This window comes from Tachyglossus aculeatus, chromosome 2 (assembly GCF_015852505.1).
Source record: "Tachyglossus aculeatus isolate mTacAcu1 chromosome 2, mTacAcu1.pri, whole genome shotgun sequence".
NCBI lineage: Eukaryota > Metazoa > Chordata > Mammalia > Monotremata > Tachyglossidae > Tachyglossus > Tachyglossus aculeatus.
This window is the reverse complement of record NC_052067.1, coordinates 136,771,000-136,793,844: the sequence shown is the minus strand read 5'-3', so window position 1 is coordinate 136,793,844 and position 22,845 is coordinate 136,771,000. Positions and strand designations below refer to the sequence as shown.

Sequence of the window (22,845 nt, the reverse complement as noted above, 5' to 3'; positions counted from 1 at the left end):
ACTTTGTCATCTTATTGACTTACAGTCCAGTTATTACAGGGGATAGTAAAAGAAAGGAATACCTTGAAAAGGTGAGGCTTCTAGGTAATGAGTTCAAGTAGTGGCCCTGAAGAATGACCAGGAAGTAGTAGATCAGATTTCAACAAGTTTCTGAGGAACCTAGATTCCCTAATCTATTTGTCTTCTAATAAAAACCACAGAAAGAATATAAATCCCTGTTCTCAAGGAAGTTTAGATTTTATGTGTCTGCAATTCATTGGTCTATGTTTTAAGGGCACCCTTCAGAGAATCAAGGATTCATAATTACTGTCATGCCATGTCACTGCTCCCTAAGTACTGGGAAGAGAGGATGAGAGAGGAGCTGGAACAGAAAGGGAGTCAGACTCTTCTCTGTCGATTTCTGAATCTGAGCTGAGGTAGGTGACCCACTTCAAAATAGTCCCTTGTCTGACCCCAGAGTTGAAAATAGGATCTGGATCCAAATACTTCTTTCTCTGAATCTGGAGCAGGAAGAGAGTTCTGGATCATCCCAAATCAGTTGTGGACCGAATAAGAACCTCAGTTCACTGACATCAAGGGCCCCAGCTGCCACCACTGGCTAAGGAACCTGGAGTCCCCCGGATCTTTGAAAGCAAAATGGTGGTTGTGCTGGTGGCCACCACTTTATTTCAGTGGTGGTGGCAGTCATGACAGGATGGGGCAGAGACTCCCCAAAGTAAGAGGGTGCATCTATCCCAGCGCTTAGCACAGTGCTTGACACATAGTAAGCGCTTAACAAATACCAACATTATTATTATTATTATTATTAGACTGAGCAGAGAACAGCTCTATGAGCTCTATTATATGTGCTCTCCCAAATGCTTAGGACAGTGTTCGGCAATAGTAAACACTCAATAAATATGATTACCTGCTGTCCCATGTCCTTGCCAGTTTCAGCAGATTTGTGTGTGTGTGTGTGTGTGTGTGTGTGTGTGTGTGTGTGTGTGTGTGTGTGTGTGTGTGAGTTTTTCAGGTGGCTGTGTGATGTGGGAGATGAGCAGAGGATGAAATGAGGACAGAGCAGGAGGGGAAGCAGGTGGAAGAGCAGCTCTGAGGAGAGTATACTTTTAAAAGACAATGGAAGACCTTGTAAAATCTGCAATACAGAGACACTAGAACACAGTTTATTCTATAAGTAAATTCATTATGACTCCTTAAGCCTTCAGTGAGGACATGTCCAGCATGGTACCACCCCAGGAATGAAATTGTGATGCGGTCTGATGAATAAGCAAATACTGTATTAGGCAACACCCAGTTCTCAGCTTTTAGCACTTGAAAATAGACAGTAAATGGTATTGTCCAGAAAAATTTACCAGGGAGTTTGATTTTTTCCTAAGAGGAGGTCGACTAAATCTAATAAATATCTTCAGAATCTTACAATATTCCCTAACAATGCCTCATTATTCAATAAGTTTTGTTAAGGAATGAGAAAAAGGAGTTACTGACATTTAGCAAGCCATAAAGTTCAAGACTGCTGATTAGGTAAAGAACAGTAAAATGATGGAGAGAGTCAAGTTCCATATATCAAGCAGAAGAGCATTATCAATGAGTGAATCAATCAGTGGTACTTACTGAGCACTTACTGTGTGCAGAGCACTATACTAAGCACTTGGGAGAGTGCAACAGATTAAGCAGACATGATCCATACCCTTAAGGAGGTTTCCCTCCAAATGGGGAGACAGACTTTTTAAAATGATATTTGTTAAGCACTTACTATTTGTCAAAGCAGTCTTCTAAGCACTGGGGTTTGCTGTCATATGTCTATCCTAATCCTCCTCGACCTCTCAGCTGCCTTCGACACTGTGGACCACCCCCTTCTCCTCAACACGCTATCCGACCTTGGCTTCACAGACTCCGTCCTCTCCTGGTTCTCCTCTTATCTCTCCGGTCGTTCATTCTCGTCTCTTTTGCAGGCTCCTCCTCCCCCTCCCATCCCCTTACTGTGGGGGCTCCCCAAGGTTCAATGCTTGGTCCCTTTCTGTTCTCGATCTACACTCACTCCCTTGGTGACCTCATTCACTCCCACAGCTTCGACTATCATCTCTATGCTGATGACACCCAGATCTACATCTCTGCCCCTGCTCTCTCCCCCTCTCTCCAGGCTCGCATCTCCTCCTGCCTTCAGGACATCTCCATCTGGATGTCTGCCCGCCACCTAAAACTCAACATGTCCAAGACTGAACTCCTTGTCTTCCCTCCCAAACCCTGCCCTCTCCCTGACTTTCCCATCTCTGTTGACGGCACTACCATCCTTCCCATCTCACAAGCCCGCAAACTTGGTATCATCCTCGACTCCACTCTCTCATTCACCCCTCACATCCAAGCCTTCACCAAAACCTGCAGGTCCCAGCTCCGCAACATTGTCAAGATCCGCCCTTTCCTCTCCATCCAAACCGCTACCCTGCTCGTTCAAGCTCTCATCCTATCCCATCTGGACTACTGTATCAGCCTTCTCTTTGATCTCCCATCCTCATGTCTCTCCCCACTTCAATCCATACTTCATGCTGCTGCCCGGATTGTCTTTGTCCAGAAATGCTCTGGGCATATTACTCCCCTCCTCAAAAATCGCCAGTGGCTACCAATCAATCTACGCATCAGGCAGAAACTCCTCACCCTGGGCTTCAAGTCTCTCCATCACCTCGCCCCCTTCTACCTCACCTCCCTTCTCTCCTTCTACATCCCAGCCCACACCCTCCGCTTCTCCGCCGCTAATCTCCTCACCGTACCTCGTTCTCGCCTGTCCCTCCATCGACCCCCAGCCCACGTCATCCCCCGGGCCTGGAATGCCCTCCCTCTGCCCATCCACCAAGCTAGCTCTCTTCCTCCCTTCAAGGCCCTATTGAGAGTTCACCTCCTCCAGGAGGCCTTCCCAGACTGACCCCCTTCCTTCCTCTCCCCCTCATCCCCCTTTCCATCCCCCCATCTTACCTCCTTCCCTTTCCCACAGCACCTGTATATATGCATATATGTTTGTACATATTTATTACTCTATTTATTTGTTTATTTATTTTACTTGTACATATCTATTCTATTTATTGTATTTTGTTAGTATGTTTGGTTTTGTTCTCTGTCTCCCCCTTTTAGACTGTGAGCCCACTGTTGGGTAGGGACTGTCTCTATATGTTGCCAACTTGTACTTCCCAAGTGCTTAGTACAGTGCTCTGCACACAGTAAGCGCTCAATAAATACGATTGATTGATTGATTGATTGACTGATTGATTATGCTGTCAAGTTGGCTCTGACCCACGGCGATGCCATGGACAGATCTCTCCCAGAATGCCCTTCCTCCACCTGCAATTGTTCTGGTAGTGTATTCATAGAGTTTTCTTGGTAAAAATAAGGAAGTGGTTTACTATTGCCTCATTCTGTGAAGTAAACTTGAGTCTCTGCCAGCTACTCTCTCCCATGTCACTGCTGCCCAGCACAGGTGAGTTTTGACTTGTAGTAGATTGCTTTCCACTCACTAGCCAATGCCCAAGCTAGGAATGGATGGATATGCCTCTGCTTGACTCTCCCTCCGGTAGTGGAGACTGGTAGAATACGGGAAACTTTCCAGGTGCAACCATGAGAGGGGAAGCACTGGGGTAGATACAAGATCATCAGGTTGGACATAGTTCCTGTCCCACATAGGACTCACAGTATAAATCGGAGGGAGGATTTTATCCCCATTTTACAGATGAGGTAATGGAGGCACAGAAAAAAGTTACTTGCCCTAAGTCACACAGCAGACAAGTGGTGGAGCTGGGATTAGAAGTCAGGTCCTCTGACTCCCAGGCCCACACTTTTCCCACTAGGCCACCCTGTATATTCTAGACTGTGAGCCCCTTGTGGGCAGGGATTGTCTCTGTTGCTGAATTGTATTTTCCAAGCCCCTAGTACAGTGCTCTGAACACAGTAAGCACTCAATAAAAACGATTGAATGAATGAATGAATGTTTCTCAAAATAAATCAAAATAAAATGAATTACAGGTAAGGGGAAGAAATAGAATATGAGGATATGTACATAAGTGCCATAGTGGTGGGAATGGAGCAAGTCTCAAAGTGCTAGGATGTACTGAACTCAAGTGGACAAGGGATACTGAAGGGAGAGAGAATAGTAGGAGGGAATAGTATGGGGAGATGAGGAATCGATGGACAATATTTATTGAGTATCTATTGCATGCAGAGCACTAAGTACTTGAGGAATCTACAGAAGAAGTACCAAGTCATGATCCATGTTCTCAGTGATCTGTCAATCCAATGGGGGAAGCTAATGAGAAGAGAAATACATAATAGCTATGTGCATACACAATATACTCATAGAAAGACACAATAGCTAATGTCAAGCATGCCTCCCCAAGCATGTCATTCATTCATTCAATCGTATTTATTGAATGCTTACCGTGTGCAGAGCACTGTACTAAGCGCTTGACAAACAGGTAAACCCTGTCCTTCCTTCAACCCACCCTCCTTCCTCCTCTACTTCTAGAGAAGCAGCATGGCTTCTGCTAGATAGCTAGATAGAGAACCGGCCTGGGAGTCAGAAGGAACTGGCTTCTAATCCCAGTTCCACCACTTGTCTATTGGGTGACCTTGAGCATATTACTTCACTTCTGTGGGCCTCTGTTACCTCATCTGTAAAATGGGGATTAAGACTGTGAGCCCATTCTGGGATAGGGACTGTGTCCAACCTGATTTACTTGTATCCACCCTAGTGCTTAGTACAGTGGTTTACACATAGTAAGTGCTCAACAAATACAGTCATTATTACCACTCCACCAACCCCATGGCTTTGTGGAGCCTCCCTCTTGCGTATTACACTACCCACTTAGTCCCTAAACTAGCTCTTCCATACAGTTGCTCCATTCCCCTCCCATCTTCCCTCACTGAACTTACCCGTGCCCATAATGCAACTTCTAATGCTCAGAGCGTCTCATTTTTTTAAAGTTATTTCATGGCAGATATGCCTAACCTTCCCTGCAGCTTGCCAGGAACTTCCAAAATCATGGGAATGGGATCAGATCAGTCCTGGGAAGGGTCAGGGTAAGAAGGGCATCACCAGTCTCTCCCAGCCCTCACCTCAGCTTGGCCCACTTCCTTGGAAATGGAAACAGACCAGACTTGTATAGAAGCCAAAAGCTAAATGAAACTACAATGTAGTGTTTCTTTGCCTTAGGTTAATATTGTGCCATAGCAGATTTACAAGGGGTTGAAAATCAAACTAGAGCCATTCAAATGTGCAGAAGAAATTCTCTAAGTGCTCTAAAAAGATTTCCAGTGGTGGTTTGCTGTAATGAAACCACTCCTACTTGCTCCTTCATACATTCTCCCTCCCTTCCCCACAGCACATACATATATATCCGTATAATATATGTAATTTATTCATTTTTATAGTAATAATAGCAACTATGGTATTTGTTAAGTGCTTACTGTGTGCCAGGCACTGTACTAAGTGCTGGGGTGCATAAAAGCAAATCGAGTTGGACACAGTTCCTGTTCCAGTAGGACTCACAGTCTCAATCCCCATTTTACAGATGAGATAACTGAGGAACAGAGAAGTGAAGTGACTTGCCCAAGGTCACACAGGAGACAAGTGGCAGAGCCAGGATTAGAACCCACGACCTTCTGACTCCCAGGCCCATGTTCTATCCACTATGCCATGCTGCTTCTAATATTAATGTCTGTCCCCCTCTCTAGTCTGTGAGCTCATTGCAGGCAGGGAATGTGTCTGATGTTATATTATACTCTCCTAAGCATTTAGTACAGTGATTTGCACACCATAAGCATTCAATAAATGAGTGAATGAATGAATGAATGAACCAGTAAAATGTGAAGATAGGAAAGATACTGTTCAAATCACTTCTGTTAAGGGGAATAGTGTAACAAATCTGAGATTGCGAAAATGTTTGGTTTGTGGGTTAATTAAGAAAGTTTATGACTTGCCAGAGGAAGGTAATATAAGTTAAATGAATACCTAAAAGGTTTTAAAGGAGTAGGAAAATGATAAACTTTTCAGAGTGTGTTCCGGTATGGATGCTTGAAAGATGTGAGATTAATACAAAGAACTATAGAAAAAAAAGACACATTTAAGGCATATGCACATTCATTCGGGTCAGTAAAGAAAATGGATGGATAACTGAGAGTATTTTAAATCCCAAAGATCTGAATAATAATTTTTTAAAAAATGTTTATTTTTTTCCATTCTAGATCATAAACTCTTCTTCTAGGTTATAAATGATGGTGGCGGTTGTTCCAGATGGCCACCAAGGTCACTGGGCAACTAAAGAATTAGTCAGACAGCATGTGACTGCCAAAAGTTTTAATGTGAACCACCCCCTTCTCCTCAACACGCTATCCAACCATGGCTTCACAGACTCTGTCCTCTCCTGGTTCTCCCCTTAGCTCTCTGGACGTTCATTCTCAGTCTCTTTTGTGGGCTCCTCCTCCCCCTCCCATCCTCTTACTGTAGGGGTTCCTCAAGAGTCATTTCTTGGTCCCCTTCTGTTCTCTATCTACACTCACTCCTTTGGTGAACTCATTCGCTCCCACGGCTTCAACTATCATCTCTACGCTGATGACACCCAAATCTACATCTCTGCCCCTGCTCTCTCTCCCTCCCTCCAGGCTCGTATCTCCTCCTGCCTTCAAGACATCTCCATCTGGATGTCTGCCCACCATCTAAAACTCAATATGTCCAAGACTGAACTCCTTATCTTCCCTCCCAAACCCTGTCCTTTCCCTGACTTTCCCATCACTGTTGACGACACTACCATCCTTCCCGTCTCACAAGCCCGCAACCTTGGTGTCATCCTCGACCCCGCTCTCTCATTCACCCCTCACATCCAATCCATCACCAAGAACTGCCGGTTTCACCTCCGCAACATTGCCAAGATCTGCCCCTTCCTCTCCATCCAAACCGCTACCCTGCTGGTTCAATCTCTCATCCTATCCCGACTGGATTACTGCATCAGCCTCCTCTCTGATCTCCCATCCTCCTGTCTCTCCCCACTTCAATCTATACTTCACGCTGCTGCCCGGATCGTCTTTGTGCAGAAACGCTCTGGGCACTTTTCTCCCCTCCTCAAAAATCTCCAGTGGCTACCAATCACCCTATGCGTCAGGCAAAAACTCCTCACTCTCGGCTTCAAGGCTCTCCATCACCTAGCCCCCTCCTACCTCACCTCCCTTCTTTCCTTCTATAGCCCAGCCCACACCCTCCGCTCTTCTGCCACTAACCTCCTCACTGTGCCTTGTTCTCGCCTGTCCCGCCGTCGACCCCCAGCATGCATCCTCCCCCTGGCCTGGAATGCCCTCCCTCCGCACATCCACCAAGCTATCTCTCTTCCTCCCTTCAAAGCCCTACTGAGAGCTCACCTCCTCCAGGAGGCCTTCCCAGACTGAGCCCCCTCCTTCCTCTTCCCCTCCCCATAGCACCTGTATATATGTATTTGTGTTTGTACATATTTATTACTCTATTTACTTATTTATTTTACTTGTATATATTTATTCTATTTATTTTGTTAATATGTTTTGTTTTGTTATCTGTCTCCCCCTTCTAGACTGTGAGCCCGCTGTTGGGTAGGGACTGTCTCTATATGTTGCCAACTTGTACTTCCCAAGCACTTAGTACAGTGCTCTGCACACAGTAAGAGCTCAATAAATACCATTGAATGAATGAATGAATTGGTAAGGCCGAAGACCGAATAGGGGGTAATGCACCCGGCGGGCTCATTTCCTTAAGGGAAAAGGCCCCCAGTTCCCGATGCAATGAGCTTATATACAGCTGTTGCTGATCACAGTGATTGGTACAGATTTGAAAACAGCAGGGACTGGACTGGTGCAGAGCTGGGTGGAGTCTACCTCCTTATTTGGTTTGGTTCCCCTACCCAGCCAGTGGGCTGCAGGGTATAAAGCCCATACCAAATATGGCAACAGGACCACGTACATTCAAACAGTATCTGCAACCTTTCCATGGTGCATGGGGTCCCCATTATTCCCCCCTCAAAGACATACGACCCTTATTCCTAAGGGGTTGCTGAGGGTCGATGGTCCATCTTCTGGAGTGGCTTCATGCTGACAGTGGGCAATGAACCCATAACTAGATGCATTCGGGGTTGTATGGGTGTACCGCAAACCAGCCATGAGCCCGACGGTGAGATGGCGGTGGTGTCACGGTTTGGGTGATTTCTCGTAGAGCCTGTAAGACAGGGGCAGCGTCCCCCTCAGGTTCCTCAGTTGGCTTCTCTACCGTGGGTTGGTGCTCTTCCCTGTGGAGCTGGAGGCAGAGGTCATCAATTCAGTCACAGGTGTACTGTTAGGGAATGTCCTCCTGGGGAGAATCAGAAAAATCTGGGACAAGAGGTGTCCTCGGTTTTTGTGCAGGCTGCCTGTCGAGCAGCTGAGTCCGCAAAACGATTTCCCTTGATTATTTCTGTATTCCCCTTTTGGTGTCCCTGACAGTGAATTACAGCCACTTCCCGGGGTTCCCAAACTGCTGCGAGTAGCTGCAGGATTTCCTCTGCATGTTTGATAGGGGTGCCTCGGGCAATAAGGACACCTCAGCTCTTTCCAAATAGTCCCATGAGCATGTAAGATATGGAAGCCATATCTGGAGTCAGTAAATATGTTAAGACACATCCCCTTTCCCAATTCCATAAGTCGAGATAGGGCTACTAGTTCTGCTTTCTGTGCAGAGGTCCCTGGAGGGAGGGGCTGTGCCTCGACGACCTCATGGAGGCTCACTACCACGTACCCTGCATATCAGACTCCCTGGTCCATGTAACTAGACCCATCTGTGAACCAGCTGGCCTCTGCCTTTTCAAGGGGTAAGTCCCTAAATTCTGGTCTGCTTTAGTAACTCTCATCAATTTCGTTTAGGCAATCATGAACTGGGGCTGGCCAGTCCCCTTCCCCATCTTCCGGGAGAGAGAGGAAGGTTGCTGGGTTCAGAGAGTTACAGGTCTTTAAGAAAACCTCAGGGGTGTCAAGAAGGAGGGCCTAGTATTGCAGCAAGTGGCCTCCCGTGAGCCAACGCTCGCTCCTATTTCCTAGCACTGCTAGGACTCGATGTGGAATACAGATAGTAAGGGGTTAGCCCAAAGTCAGCTTTCTGCTCTCCTGTACCACCTCGGCAGTGGCCTCTACCGCATGGAGACATGCTGGCCAACCAGAGGTGATACTATCCAACCGCTTGGAAAAATACGCTACCGCCTGAAAGTCTGACCCCAAGGATTGATCTAGAACCACAGCACAGTGGTGTCGCTGCTCATCTACATATAAGGCAAAAGTTTTGGCTAGGTCAGGCCAAACAGTTCCTGCTGGTATAAACATGGTAGGGGGTCCGTTTGGCGACAAGATTTTGAGATGCCGTCGATCCCCAGCACCCTTACTCCAGGTGGATGGGTAGGACCGCAAAAACTGGGAAGGACAGAGTTGGTGGCCCCTGTATCGGTAAGAAAATTTATAATCTTACCGGACACTTCCACGCTCACCCTGGGTTTGGCCATGGAGATTGTTCCTGCAGGGGCCCGGCCGTTCCCTGGGCCCCGTCAGTCCCAGCTCTTAGACATGTCAACAGCTGGGAACTGGCCAGCCTCAGGGTCGGCACTTGTATCCAAGTGGGCAGTCCTGCTTCCATTGCCCATGTCCCTGGCAGAGAGGGAACAGTCCTGGTGGCTGATGGCCACATCCAGGTCTCCACGCCTGGGGGCATTCCCAAGCCCAATGGCCAGACTGGTGGCACACAAAACAGGGCTTCCCGAACCCTGGGCCATGGGCAAGCGCCATGGCCGCATCGGGCGACCTTCCAGGGTGAGACGACCCTTCGTCAGTGCCGCCACAAGTAACTGGGCCTGCTCTCTGCCCTTCACTTTGGCCCTGGGGTCCTTCTCATCCCAGGCTGCCTGTTCACGGTTGTTAAAAACTCTAAAGGAAGCAGCGTGGCCCAGTGGAAAGAGCCTGGGCTTTGGAGTCAGAGGTCATGGGTTCAAATCCCGGCTCTGCCACTTGTCAGCTGTGTGACTTTGGGCAAGTCACTTAACTTCTTGGCCTCAGTTCCCTCATCTGTAAAATGGGGATTAAGATTGTGAGCCCGCTGTGGGACAACCTGAACACCTTGTATCTCCCCAGAGCTTAGAACAATGCTACCATTATTATTATTGTTATTATTAAAGGCAGCCTGTATCAACTGATTCGTGGGGGTTTGGAGCCCCAACTTCTCCTCCTGTAGTTTTCGGTGGATATCTACAGCCGATTGATTAATAAAATACAGAATGACACTTCCCTCTACTGAGTCGGGATCAAGCTGGGTGTACGTTTGAATCGCCTCCACCAGCCTGAGTTTAAACATGGCTGGGTTCTCGGTAGAGTTCTGGGTCACAGCTTGGACCCGATCATAGTTAACTTGCTTCCTAATTCCTTTCTCCATGCCCACCAGTAGGCATGTAATCATATGATCCTGGAGCTGTCTATCAGTACTCTCCCCCTGATAACTCCACTCTGGTTTGGAGCGAGGGGCAGCTATAAAGCAACAGGTTAAGATTTTCCCATGACAGTTGGAATGCAGGGTCAGACTCCGGAATTCTTCCCGAAAGCACGTGGGGTCTGCAGGATATTGTCCCAATTCCCGTTTTGCCATTTCCAATTCACTCAAAGAAAATGGTGCCTGTACCCACACTATCTGTCCCCTCCCCCCTGCGACCTCCCTCAAGGGGGGTATCCTTTCCCCTCTCTCTGGAGGGGCATACTGTGTGACTCCCCGGGTGCTGGAAGGGCTTAGGGCCCACGAGGAAGGGCACTGGTATGGAGGAGAACATAACAATGGGTTGGGCCCCATAGTGGTGGTGTTTCCCATCCCCTCAGAGGGCTGAGAGGGTGCCGAAGGCACTTGGGATTCCCAGCCAGAGGGAGGGGGAAAACCATCCTCCCGGGGTCTCCGTCCGAGAGGATCATCCAGTACATCTGGGGAATCGGGCATGAGAGCTGGGCCCCCGGAAGGGGCCCAGGAAAAACACATGTGGCAGTTCTTTCCCTCAGGGCTCTGGGATAAAGCCATAAAAGCTTGGACATATGGGACTTCTGACCATTTCTCTAACTGCCTGCAAAATAAGTCCAGCTGGAGAATGGTACTATAGTTTAGTGACCCATATTCGGGCCAGACTTCCTGATCCTCTAATTTATACTGGGGCCATTCTGTGGTGCACAAAAAATCAGTTACTGGCATTTTAAATCAGCCAAACCAAATTTGTCCTTATTAAAACGTTTCTCTTTTGATGTGATTGAAAAAAAGTCCCATAATGGATGGAAAACGTTCCTTTTTTGAGGTTCTGTGTCTCTCTCGGGTTATGACCAACCCTGTCGGCCTTCCTTCCCCCCAGTGAACCTGGGAAGTAGAGGGTGCCTCTGCGAGAGCAGACAAGAACAATTCCGGTTCTGTCTCTCTCGGGCTATGCCCGAGCGCCGCGTGGCGTCCCACTGGCTCAAGCTGCGGTTCCCTCTACCTCAGGGTGTTGTCCCCTGACGAGAGGTCCCTTCCCTGGACCACCTCCTGCTGACAGGTCCTTTTCCCGGACCGACCCGGTCGGTCCTCCTTCCCCCATAGTGTACCCGGGAACTATAGGGTGCCTCCGCAAGAGCAGACAAGAATGATTCAAAAGAGGACTCACCACTCCGATGGCTTCAGGCTGTGCTGTGGTTAGCCAGAACAGCGGCAGTCACATCTACTGGGTTCCCTGTAACAGCACGTGACTGCTGAAAGTTTTAATAAAGTTTTATTGGTAAGGCCGAAGACCGAATAGGGGGTAACGCACCCAGCGGGCTCACTTCTTTAAGGGAAAAGGCCACGAGGGCTCGATGCAACAAGCTTATATACTGCTGTTGCTGATCACAGTGATTGGTACAAATTTGAAAACAACAGGGACTGGATTGGTGCAGAGGTGGGCAGAGTCTACCTCCTTTTTGGTTTGGTTCCCCGACCCAGCCAGTGGGCTGCAGGGTCTAAAGCCCATACCAAATATGGCAACAGGACCGCGTACATTCAAACAGTATCTGCAACCTTTCCATGGTGCATGGGGTCCCCATCATAAGCACCTCCTCTAGACTATATTCTCCTCTTCTAGACTGTAAGCTCCTCCTTTAGACTATAAGATCCTTATGTGTGGGGATTGTGTCTACCAACCTTATTGTAGTATGTCTACTATTCTCCCAAGTGCTTAGTATAGTGATATGGACACAGTAAACTCACAATAAATGCCATTCATTTATTGATCAAGAGGAGGCTTTTGTCAAATGTGAGATGCAAACTACTTTTCTTTCTCCACACATATTCAGGGTTCAGGCACACTCGATTTTAACTGGAAGCCTGTAGAATTTGGCATTTGGAAGTTATTTTTTACCCATTGATATTTGGTTTGTTTTCTGCTATGGAAGTTTTCCATCAAAGAGGTAATCAGGTTTTCAAAACCGTAGATGGCTGCAAAAGCATCCCTGACTGATTCACTGTCTTGGAGGGCAATCCTAGGGGAACATGAAAAAGACATTGAATGCACATTGGTTCAAATATGGGGAGAGGACATGAAACTTCATGGACGTAAATGTCAATTTACACTGAAAGAATCTAAAGATTCTAAAAGAATCCATTTGGTGGGGGGGAACTGTTGGTAGATGCATAGAAATAGATCAAAACAGAATACATCTCATCACAAGTTTAATTCCTTCAAAAGACAAGGAAGACTGCAAAAAGTACTGGTCAGGTTGAATTTTAATGGAAAGTACAATAGAAACGTGGCACAAGACAAACTCTACTAAAAGTATTTACAGGATTAATTGTGTTCGGGGGAAATGTCAATGGGTACAATCTGTCAGCTTGAAATCATTAACAGAATGTCAATACTAAAGTTACCTACTGAAAAACATCTCAGCAGATGGAATTCTAAAAAAAATCAAATAGATGAAACACAGAGGAGTTTTTCATAGCTTACACATGAAATTAACAGGCCAAGAAAGCTGATGCATGAAATTCAGTTGGGATGTGTCTCAAAAATAATTTTGTTACTCTATTGCACTGGGACACAGTTGTGAATTACATAAAATATGAAGGGTACTTTTCTAAAACCCCCAGATAATGATGCCTGCTAATGTGATATTAGACTTAATTGGTGAAAACATGAGGGTTCCGTGCATGTGGAAAAACGTAAGAGGAAAATGAGCCACTTATTTATTCAGGTGGTTTGTACTGGCCACATACAAATGATTCAAAGAAAGCACCCTAAAAAAACATCAAAACTGTCAGTGGTATAAACCAACCAGTTGTGAACCAGGAAATACTTATAACTTGGTCAAAAGTGGAAATGAATTTCTTTTTATATGATGGGAAATCTTAGGTCTTTGATGGTAATTAGGTTTCAAAGTATCCAGACAGAAATTGCTATGCTGAAGAGCTCTACAATCAAAAATGACTAATTTATATTAAAGACTTTTTTGCCAAACATGGTATACTGTATGTTCAGTAGGACAGAAAATGGACCCAATTTACTAACCTGCATTTTTTTGGTATTTGTTAAGCATTTACAATTTGCCAAACACTGTACTAAGCACTGGGGTACATACAAGATAATTAGGTAGACAATGTTGGAACCCACATGGGATTCACGTCATAGTCTTAATCCTCATGTTACAGCTGAGGTAACTGAGGCACAGGGAAGCTAAGTGACTTGACCAAGGTCACACAGCAAACAAGTGGTAGAGCCAGAATTAGGACACAGGTCCTTCTGACTCCCAGGTCCCTGCTACTCTATGCCTCCCTGGGTCACAAGGTCACTAGACCATGCTGCTTCACAACATTTCAGAAGTTAACCTTTAAGTATAATTCCTATTTCATCACCTCCAACCTGAGATACCCTCAGTTTAGTGGGTTAGAAGTAAATTGTTCAGAATAACTGAGCCTATTTGCCAAAGCAAAATATTCAAGATAGGATCCTATTTGACATTAATTCCCAAACTATCCCTTTGGCCATGGGCTGGACACCAGTTGAGTTCTTATTTGAAAAGAAAGCCAGTGCTAAGCTTTCAAGAAATCTGGAAATAGGTCTAAGGCCAGAATCTGTATGACAGGAAAGGGGAAAATGTGGTCTGTCAAGCATTCTCATAGTTTGGCTAAGGTGAATGAGTTGAGCAAAATGCATTCTCAGCTTTGTTTGGGTTTGGCCCATCTGCCCTCCTGCACCTACCACATAGGCTCCAGGGTCTTGATGAGAATGCAGCTTCTCCCATCCTTCTCTTAGCCCCTTTCTGCTCTGTCCTGAAGTGCACTAAATAAATACCCCAATTTCTGGAAGGAATCTTCAGAGGTCACCATGGTAAGCCCTGACTCCATCTTATCCTGGTTCTCTCTGGATCAGTGTGTCTGAAATAGAGGGGCCCCAGGAGGTCTGTGACGGGGAGGGGAGATTCTGAAAGGGTCACACACCACTGGGCTGACCACTGAGATTCTCCATTTGACAGGATTCTTCAAAGTCACAAGCCAGATTGGGGCAGAGACTGTGCTTTTCTCAGTGATCAGGACCAAGGAGGCTCAGACTTTTCACAAAGGTGAAGAACAAAAAAGAAGCATTTGATATTATCCAGACAAAGGCTTACCTCCCCCAGCACACCCTGAAAGCACCAGTGAGCATCTTGACCATCCTTTTGCGGATCTCCTTGGTCTTGATGCTGTATATGATGGGGTTGAGCATGGGTGGCACAGAGAGGTAGACAATAGACATCAATGTGTGAACGAATAGAGGGGCCCATTTCCCGTACCGATGAATCATGGACACACCCGCCATGGGAATGTAGAAAATGAGCACCGCACAGATGTGGGAGACACAGGTATTGAGGGCCTTGGATTGCCCTGCCTGGGATGCAATGGTCAGGACAGACCTGAGGATCAGGACATAGGAGAGGAAGATGAGCACGGAGTCCAGTCCAAATGTGGAGACCAGGATGGACAGGCCAAATAAGCTGTTGAAGGTGGTGTCCCCACAGGGCAGGCGGATGAGGTCAGGATGGAGACAGTAGGCGTGATGCAGGATGTTGGCCTTGCAAAATGGCAATCTTCTCAGGAGGAAGGGTAGAGGAAGGATCAAAATGAAGCTGCGTGCTAAAACGGCCAAACCCATCTTGACAATACTGCTGCTGGTCAGTATCCCTGAGTATCTGAGTGGGTTACAGATGGCCACATAGCGGTCAAAGCTCATGGCTAGCAGAATGCCTGACTCTATTAAGGAGAACGAGTGGATGAAGAACATCTGGGCCATGCAGGCATCGAAGCCAACCTCCCTGACGTTGAAGCAGAAGGTGCCCAGGACCGTGGGCAGAGTTGAGCAGCTCACTCCCAGATCATTGATGGACAGCATAGCCAGGAAATAGTACATGGGTTGGTGCAGGCTCTGCTCCTCCTTGAGGATGACCAAGATCAGGGAGTTTCCTAGTATGGAAACAGAGTAGAGGGCTCCCAGCAGAATAAACATCCAATACAAGGAATCCTCCAATCCCGGGAATCCAGTCAGGATGAAGGAGAGGGAGCCAGAGGTGTTGCTGTAGGAATCTCCCATGCTGGGAACATCAATCAATCAATCAATCAATCATATTTATTGAACATGTGTATTGAACATGTGAAGAAATGGTCAGAAATCAGCTCACAAGTTAGTCCTGAGACCCCTGAGGACTGGCCTGTGGTTCTTTTGGAAACCTAACTTGGTGTCCATTAGAGAAACAGTATGGCCTATGGATAGAGCACAGGCCTGGGAGTCAGAAGGACCTGGGTTCTAATCCCGGCTCTGCTTCTTGTCTGCTGAGTGACCTTGGGGAAGTCACTTCACTTCTCGGGGCCTCAGTTGCCTTATTTGTAGAATGGGGATTAAGACTTTGAGCCCCATGTGGGACATGGACTGTCTCCAACCTGATTAGCTCACGTCTACCCTAGCACTTAGTATAGTGTCTGGCATATAGTAAGCGCTTTACAAGTACCTTCAGCACATCATTCCCCTGCCTGCAACACCTTCACCCTCCCTCTGCTGAAGCTCTTCCCTCTCCCTCTTTTAGAATTCTACTCTGGTGCATATATTTTTTTTTAAGTTTCTAGTCTTTGTTGGTGTTGTGTCTTCAATATTTCAATGTGTTTTTGTATCCCACTGCACCCTCTAACTATTACCCCATCTCCTCGATCCCATTCCTGTCCAAGCTCCTCAAAATCTCTTCTCAACAGGCTACATTTGGGATTTCACCCCCTTTGTCCACTGAGGCCACATTCACTAAGGTCTCCAATCACTTTGTGATAGTCATGACCAATAAGCTCTGCTCTAGCCTGGCCACTGGCCCAAGGAAGTCCTTTGTGACTCAGAAAACATGGGTTTTTGAGGTCACATCTCCTCCAAGAAGCCTTCCCCAATTAAGTCCTCTTTTCCCCAGCTCACTCTCCCTTGTGCCTCCTCTATGCAGTTGGATCTGTGACCTTTGGACATTTGATATTCACCCAACTCCCAACTCCACAGCACTTTTGTTCATAACTTTATATTATATTTCATAAATTACTTTATTTATATTAATGTCTATCTCCTCCTCTAGATGGTTAGCTCATTCTAGGCAGGGAATGTGTTTGCTAATCCTGTTGTACTTTCCCAAGTGCTTAGTACATGTTCTGCACATAATAAGCACTTGATAAATGCTATTAATTGGTTCTTGTCCCAGGTCTGCCTGGAGCTGGTCGAAGTGGGTAAAGATTACCTCTTCACTTTGAAGGGTGCTGTAATAATAATAATAATAATAATAATAATAATAATAATAATAGCATTTATTAAGCGCTTACTATGTGCAAAGCAATGTTCTAAGCGCTAGGGAGGTTACAAGGTGATCAGGTTGTTCCACGGGGGACTCATAGTCTTAATTCCCCTTTTACAGATGAAGTAAATGAGGCCCAGAGAAGTTAAGTGACTTGCCCACAGTCAGCTGACAATTGGCGGAGCCAGGATAGCTCGTGCTCTTTCCACTGAGCCACGCTGCCTCAGTACCCCTGACTGTCTACTCTTTTGATGATTGAGTGTCATGATTGGCAGGCACAAGAGAGTGTCATGAGAGCCAACAGCAGCACAATCAATTCTGTAGGACAGATTCTCAATCATGCAGAACCAGGCCGAAGTCTCATTGGTCTCTCCTAACACGGAACTCCGTTGCTTTGTCCTATTCTATCGTGACTTTCCAACTGCCTTTTGTGAGAAGGGAATGTGTCTGTTATACTCTCCCAAGCACTTAGTACAGTGCTCTGCACATAGTAAGCACTCAATAAATGTGACTGACTGATTGACTGTAGGCCCCTCCCTTTTCCTAGGAACACTCTCTGATTTGGCTCTCACCTGATTCTTCTTCTACCTCCTGAAAGCTCTTTCTCAGTCGCATTTGCTGATCCTCCGTCTGTCTCATTTCCTAAATGCCAATACCACATAATTGATCATTCACTAAATCCTACCTGTTTTTCCTGCACAGTATTTCCCAGATCCACCTCTTTCTCTCTACACAAATGGCCACCACCACTCTGGTTCAAACTGTCATCATCTCTGAAGCAGCATGACGTAGTGGATAGAGTCCGGGCCTGGGACTCATCAGTTCACGGGTTCTAATCCCTGCTCTGCCACTTGTATGCTGTGTGATCTTGGACAAGTCACTTGACTTCTCTGTGCCTCAGTTACCTCATCTGTAAAATGGGGATTGAGACTGTGAACTCCACATGGGACAGGGACTGTATCCAACCCTTCTAGACTGTGAGCCCGTTGTTGGGTAGGGACCAACTCTATATGTTGCCAACTTGTACTTCCCAAGTGCTTAGTACAGTGCTCTGCACACAGTAAGTGCTCAATAAATACGATTGAATGAATGAATGAATGAACCCAATTTGCTTGTATCTATCCCAGCTTTTAGTACAGTGCCTGGAATGTAGTAAGCACTTAACAAATACCATAATAATCATTATTATTATCTTCTGACTTGACTATTGTATCAAGCTTTCATAGGTCTCCTTGCCTCAAGCCTCGACCCATTCCAGCCTGTCACACACTCTGATACCAGAATGGGGCTCTCCCATACAGGAAAAACCTCTGATTGTTACCATTTCTCTCTGAATCTCTGCTCCCTCCTCCCCTCTGACACTGGCTTCCTCCTTCCCTCTGACACTGGTTCCCTCCTTCCCTCTGACCCTGGCTCCCTCCTTCCCTCCATCCCTGGCTCCCTCTTTCCTCTGTCCTTCATTCCCCCCTTCCCTCTGATCCTACCACTAGCAGCGTGGCCTAGTGGAAAGAGCAGGGGCCTCTGAGTCAGAGGTTATGTTACAGGTTCTAATCCTGGCTCTGCCAATTGCTTGCTGTGTAACTTTGGGCAAGGCATTTAACTTCTCTGTGCCTCAGAGATTAAATGTCTGGGGGTTAAAAACCTGTTCTCCCTCCTACTTAGAATGAGAGTCCCTTGTGGGACAGGGGCTGTCTCTGACCTAATTAGCATGTATCTACCCCAGTGGTAGAACAGTGGTTGATAGTCTAAATGCCATAAAAAAAGAAGCTACTGGCTTCTGGGAGGTAGCAACCAACTCTTTCCTCTATCTTCCCTATTCACCCACAATTCCCCATCTGGGGCTCTCTTCACTCTTCCCAGAATAACTTCAATGGACCCAATCTTTGCCTACCCTGGCTCTGTCCCTTTACTCACATCCTCCCCCATGCCTGGAGTCCCCTCCCTCTTCAAATCTGTCAGACCACTGGCAGAGCTGTGATTAGAACTCAGGCCCTGACTCCCAGATCCATTCTCTTTCCACTGGGCTACACTGCTTTCACCCCATTGTAGGATGCTACTGAATGATAGTCTTCTACTAAACACTGAAGACTTTCTTTCAAAAGAAGACCCAAGTCCCTACTCCAAGGCAGGTGAGTGCAGCTTGGCCTAGAAGCTGGTGAAGCAATTCACTCTGAGCATCCCCTAGGTAGGTTTTTAGGCACAAAAGTGTTTGGATGTGGGCTGAGGTTTCAGGGCACCAGTGCTTGGGGCTCCCCTACATATCACCAATCTGTCTTGAGCCCCAACTTGGAGTACAGCCCTACACTCCAATCCCATTAATAATTGTAATAATAATTATGGCATTTATCTGGCGCTTATTAATGAAGCACTTGCTGTGTACAGAGTGCTGTAATAATAATACCCCGCTAAACGTAAATCCACTTGTGGGCAGGGAAGGAGGCTCCAACCCTGCTCTGCACACAATGAGCACTCAATAGAGAAGCAGTGTGGCCTAATGCAAAGAGCACAGGCCTGGGACTCAAAGGAGCTGAATTGTAATGTTGGCTACTCCACTTCAATCAATAAATCAATCAATCATATTTATTGAGCACTTACTGTGTGCAGAGCACTGTACTAAGCGCTTGGGAAGTACAAGTTGGCAACATATAGAGACAGTCCCTACCCAACAGTGGGCTCACAGTCTAAAAGGGGGAGACAGAGAACAAAACCAAACATACTAACAAAATAAAATAAATAGAATAGATATGTACAAGTAAAATAAATAAATAAATAGAGTAATAAATATGTACAAACATATATACATATATACACTTGTCTGCTGTGTGACCATGGGCATGTTACTTAACTTCTCAGTGCTTTGGTTCCCTCATCCGTAAAATGGGGATTAAGACTGTGAATCCTACGTGGGACAAAGAGACTGAGCCCAACCCAATTATCTTGCATCTACCCCAGCACTTAGTACGGGGCCTGGTGCAGAGTAAGCACTTAAAAATATAGTTATAAAAATAAATAATAATGATGGCATTTGTTAAGTGCTTACCATGTGCCACACACTCTTCTAAACACTGGAGTAGACACAAGCTAATCAGGTTGGACACATTTTACCTTATTTTACAGATGAGGTAACTGAGGCCTCACCGTGCCTTGTTCTTACCTGTCCCGCTGTCGACCCCCGGCCCACGTCATCCCCCTTGCCTGGAATGCCCTCCCTCCCAACATCCGCCAAGCTAGCTCTCTTCCTCCCTTCAAGGCCCGACTGAGAGCTCACCTTCTCCAGGAGGCCTTCCCAGACTGAGCCCCCTCTTTCCTCTCCCCCTCCTCCCCCTCTCCACCCCCCTACCTCACCTTCTTCCCTTCCCCACAGCACCTGTATATATGTATATATGCTTGTACGTATTTATTACTCTATTTATTTATTTATTTATTTATTTTACTTGTACATATCTATTCTATTTATTTTATTTTGTTAATATGTTTTGTTTTGTTCTCTGTCTCCCCCTTCTAAACTGTGAGCCCACTGTTGCGTAGGGACTGTCTCTATATGTTGCCAACTTGTACTTCCCAAGCACTTAGTACAGTGTTCTGCACACAGTAAGTGCTCAATAAATAAGATTGATTGAGGCACAAAGAAGTTAAGTTACATGCTCAAGGTCACACGGCAGACAAGTGGCAAAGCTGAGATTGGAAACCTCACAAACCAGACATTCCCATGTCAACATGAGAAGCCACATGGTCTGGTGGAAAGAGCCAGAGCCTGGGAGACAGGACCTGGGTTCTAATCCCAGCTCTGCCATTTTTAAAAAATGGTATTTGTTAAGCATTTACTATGTGGTAGACACTGTTCTAAGTGCTGGAGTACATACAAAGTAATCAGATTGGACACAGTCCATGTCCCACATGGGGCTCAAAGTCTTAAACCACATTTTATTCATTCACTCATTCATTCATTCATTCAATCGTGTTTATTGAGTGCTTACTGTGTGCAGTGCACTGTACTAAGTGCTTGGAAAGTACAACTCAGCAACAAATAGAGACAATCCGTACCCAACAACGAGCTCACAGCCTAGAAGGGGGAAGACAGACAACAGAACAAAACAAGTAGACAGGAATCAATAGCATCAGTATAAATAGAATTATACATATATATATACACATAATTAATAAAATAAATAGAATAATAACTATGTACATATAAACACAAGTGTTATGGGGCAGGGAGAGGGGTAGAGCAGAGGGAGGGAGTTGTGACGGTGGGGAGGGGAGGAGGAGCAGAGGAAAAGGAGGGCTCAGTCTGGGACGTTTTACAGATGAGGTAACTGAGGCACAGAGAAGTGAAGTGATTTGCCCAAGGTCACACAGAAGACAAGTGGCAGAGGAATAAGTCTTCTGATTCTCAGACTCTTACCCTTTCCACTACCTTGGGCAAGTCACTTAACTTCTCTGTACTTCAGTTACCTCACCTGAAAAACAGGGATTAAGACTGTAAGCCTCGTGTGGGGCATGGACTGTGTCCAAACTGGTTAATAATAATAATAATGGTATTTGTTAAGCACTTACTATGTGCCCAGCACTGTTCTAAGCGCTGGGGTAGATACAAGGTAATCAAGCTGTCCCAAGTGGGGTTCACAGTCTTAATCCCCATTTTACAAATGAGGTAACTGAGGCCCAGAGAAGTTATGTGACTTGCCCAAAGTCACAAAACTGACAAGTGGCAGAGTTGGGATTAGAACCCACGACCTCTGACTCCCAAGCCCATGCTGTTTCCACTAATCCATGCTGCATTTGTATTTACCCCGGTGCTTAGTATAGTGCCTGGCACAGAATAGGTGCTTTACAAATACCATTAAAAGGACAGAAAACCCCCCAAATAAACAAACAAAAATAACATCCCTAAAATCAATCAATCAATCAATCGTATTTATTGAGCGCTTACTGTGTGTAGAGCACTATACTAAGCGCTTGGGAAGTACAAGTTGGCAACATATAGAGACAGTCCCTACCCAACAGTGGGCTCACAGTCTAGAGGGGGAGAGTTGCTCAGTTGCTACTGTGTTGCTGCCTGACTTCCAGGTCCATCCAAATATTTTGACCACTTCAGAAGCATCAGGAAGGAAGGGGGTTGCAGAGGACCAGCCCCAAAGAAACTGTTCCCAGAAACTCACCTTCTGAGCCTCTTCTCAGGATCCTGGGCTCTGGGAGAGCAGAGTCTGAGGAAGCTCTCCCCGCCACAACTCTACCTCTCACTCACACCCCACATTCCCTAGCCGGTTTTTAGGACCACTGCCAGATATGTGCTGGTGAAGGACTTTTGTTTCCTTCCAAGAAGTCCTGGTGGACCTATTCATCACCAGGGGATTCTGGTCATCATTTGCCTAATGACTTCTTTGCCTCTGTTGCTGGCTCCCTCCTCCCTCTGTTCCTGACTCCCTCCTCCCCTCTGACCCTGGTTCCCTCCTTCCCTCTGATCCTTGCTCCCTCCTCCCTCTGTTCCTGGCTCCTTGATGAATTCCTTCTGGAGGATGTGGGATTTCAGGAGGGCTTTGAAGATGAGGAGAGTAATGGTCTGCCAGACGTGAAGAGGGAGGGAGTTCTGGCAGATGGGAGGGTGTGAAAATGAGCTTGGAGATAGGAAAGTCAAAAACAAGATACAAGGATTAAGAGTACAAGCTGGAGTGCAGTGGAAGAAGAGAGTGGATACTTAAGAGAGAAATGATGGAATGCCTGAAAGTTTACAGTCAGGAGTTCCTATTTGAGAGTAATGGGTAGCCACTGAAGTGATTTTGAGGAGCAGAGACACATATGTAGAACAACATTTTAGAAAAGTGACCTGGAAAGTGGAGTGAAGTATGGGCTGGAGAAAGGCCAGACTGGAAGCAGGAAAAACAGTGAGGAAGATGATAATAAATATAGTTAGGTACTTGTTAAGCGCTTACTATGTGCCAAGCACTGTCTTAAGCACTGAGATAGATGAAAGGTAGTCAGGTTGGATGCAGACCATGTCCTAAATAGGGC

At 46.2% G+C, this 22,845-nt stretch overlaps 1 protein-coding gene across 1 annotated transcript; it reads right to left on the bottom strand.

Moving 5' to 3' along the window:
- Positions 1-11,694: 11,694 nt before the first annotated feature.
- On the bottom strand, positions 11,695-15,608 carry LOC119943394 (olfactory receptor 51I2-like). The gene is made up of 3 exons (XM_038764356.1): positions 14,653-15,608; positions 12,411-12,531; positions 11,695-11,766 (listed from the first exon to the last, which is right to left on the bottom strand). Exons 1-3 carry the CDS (start codon positions 15,606-15,608, stop codon positions 11,695-11,697), a joined length of 1,149 nt encoding a protein of 382 aa, XP_038620284.1.
- Positions 15,609-22,845: the final 7,237 nt, after the last annotated feature.

Coding starts and splice junctions, on each gene's coding strand:
- LOC119943394 (XM_038764356.1), bottom strand. CDS start 15,608: ATGGGAGATTCCTACAGCAACACCTCTGGCTCCCTCTCCTTCATCCTG. Junction 12,532..14,652: donor TTCAGGGTGTGCTGGGGGAG/GTAAGCCTTTGT, acceptor ATGTTCCCCTAG/GATTGCCCTCCAAGACAGTG. Junction 11,767..12,410: donor AACAAACCAAATATCAATGG/GTAAAAAATAAC, acceptor TAAAACTTTCAG/CAGTCACGTGCTGTTACAGG.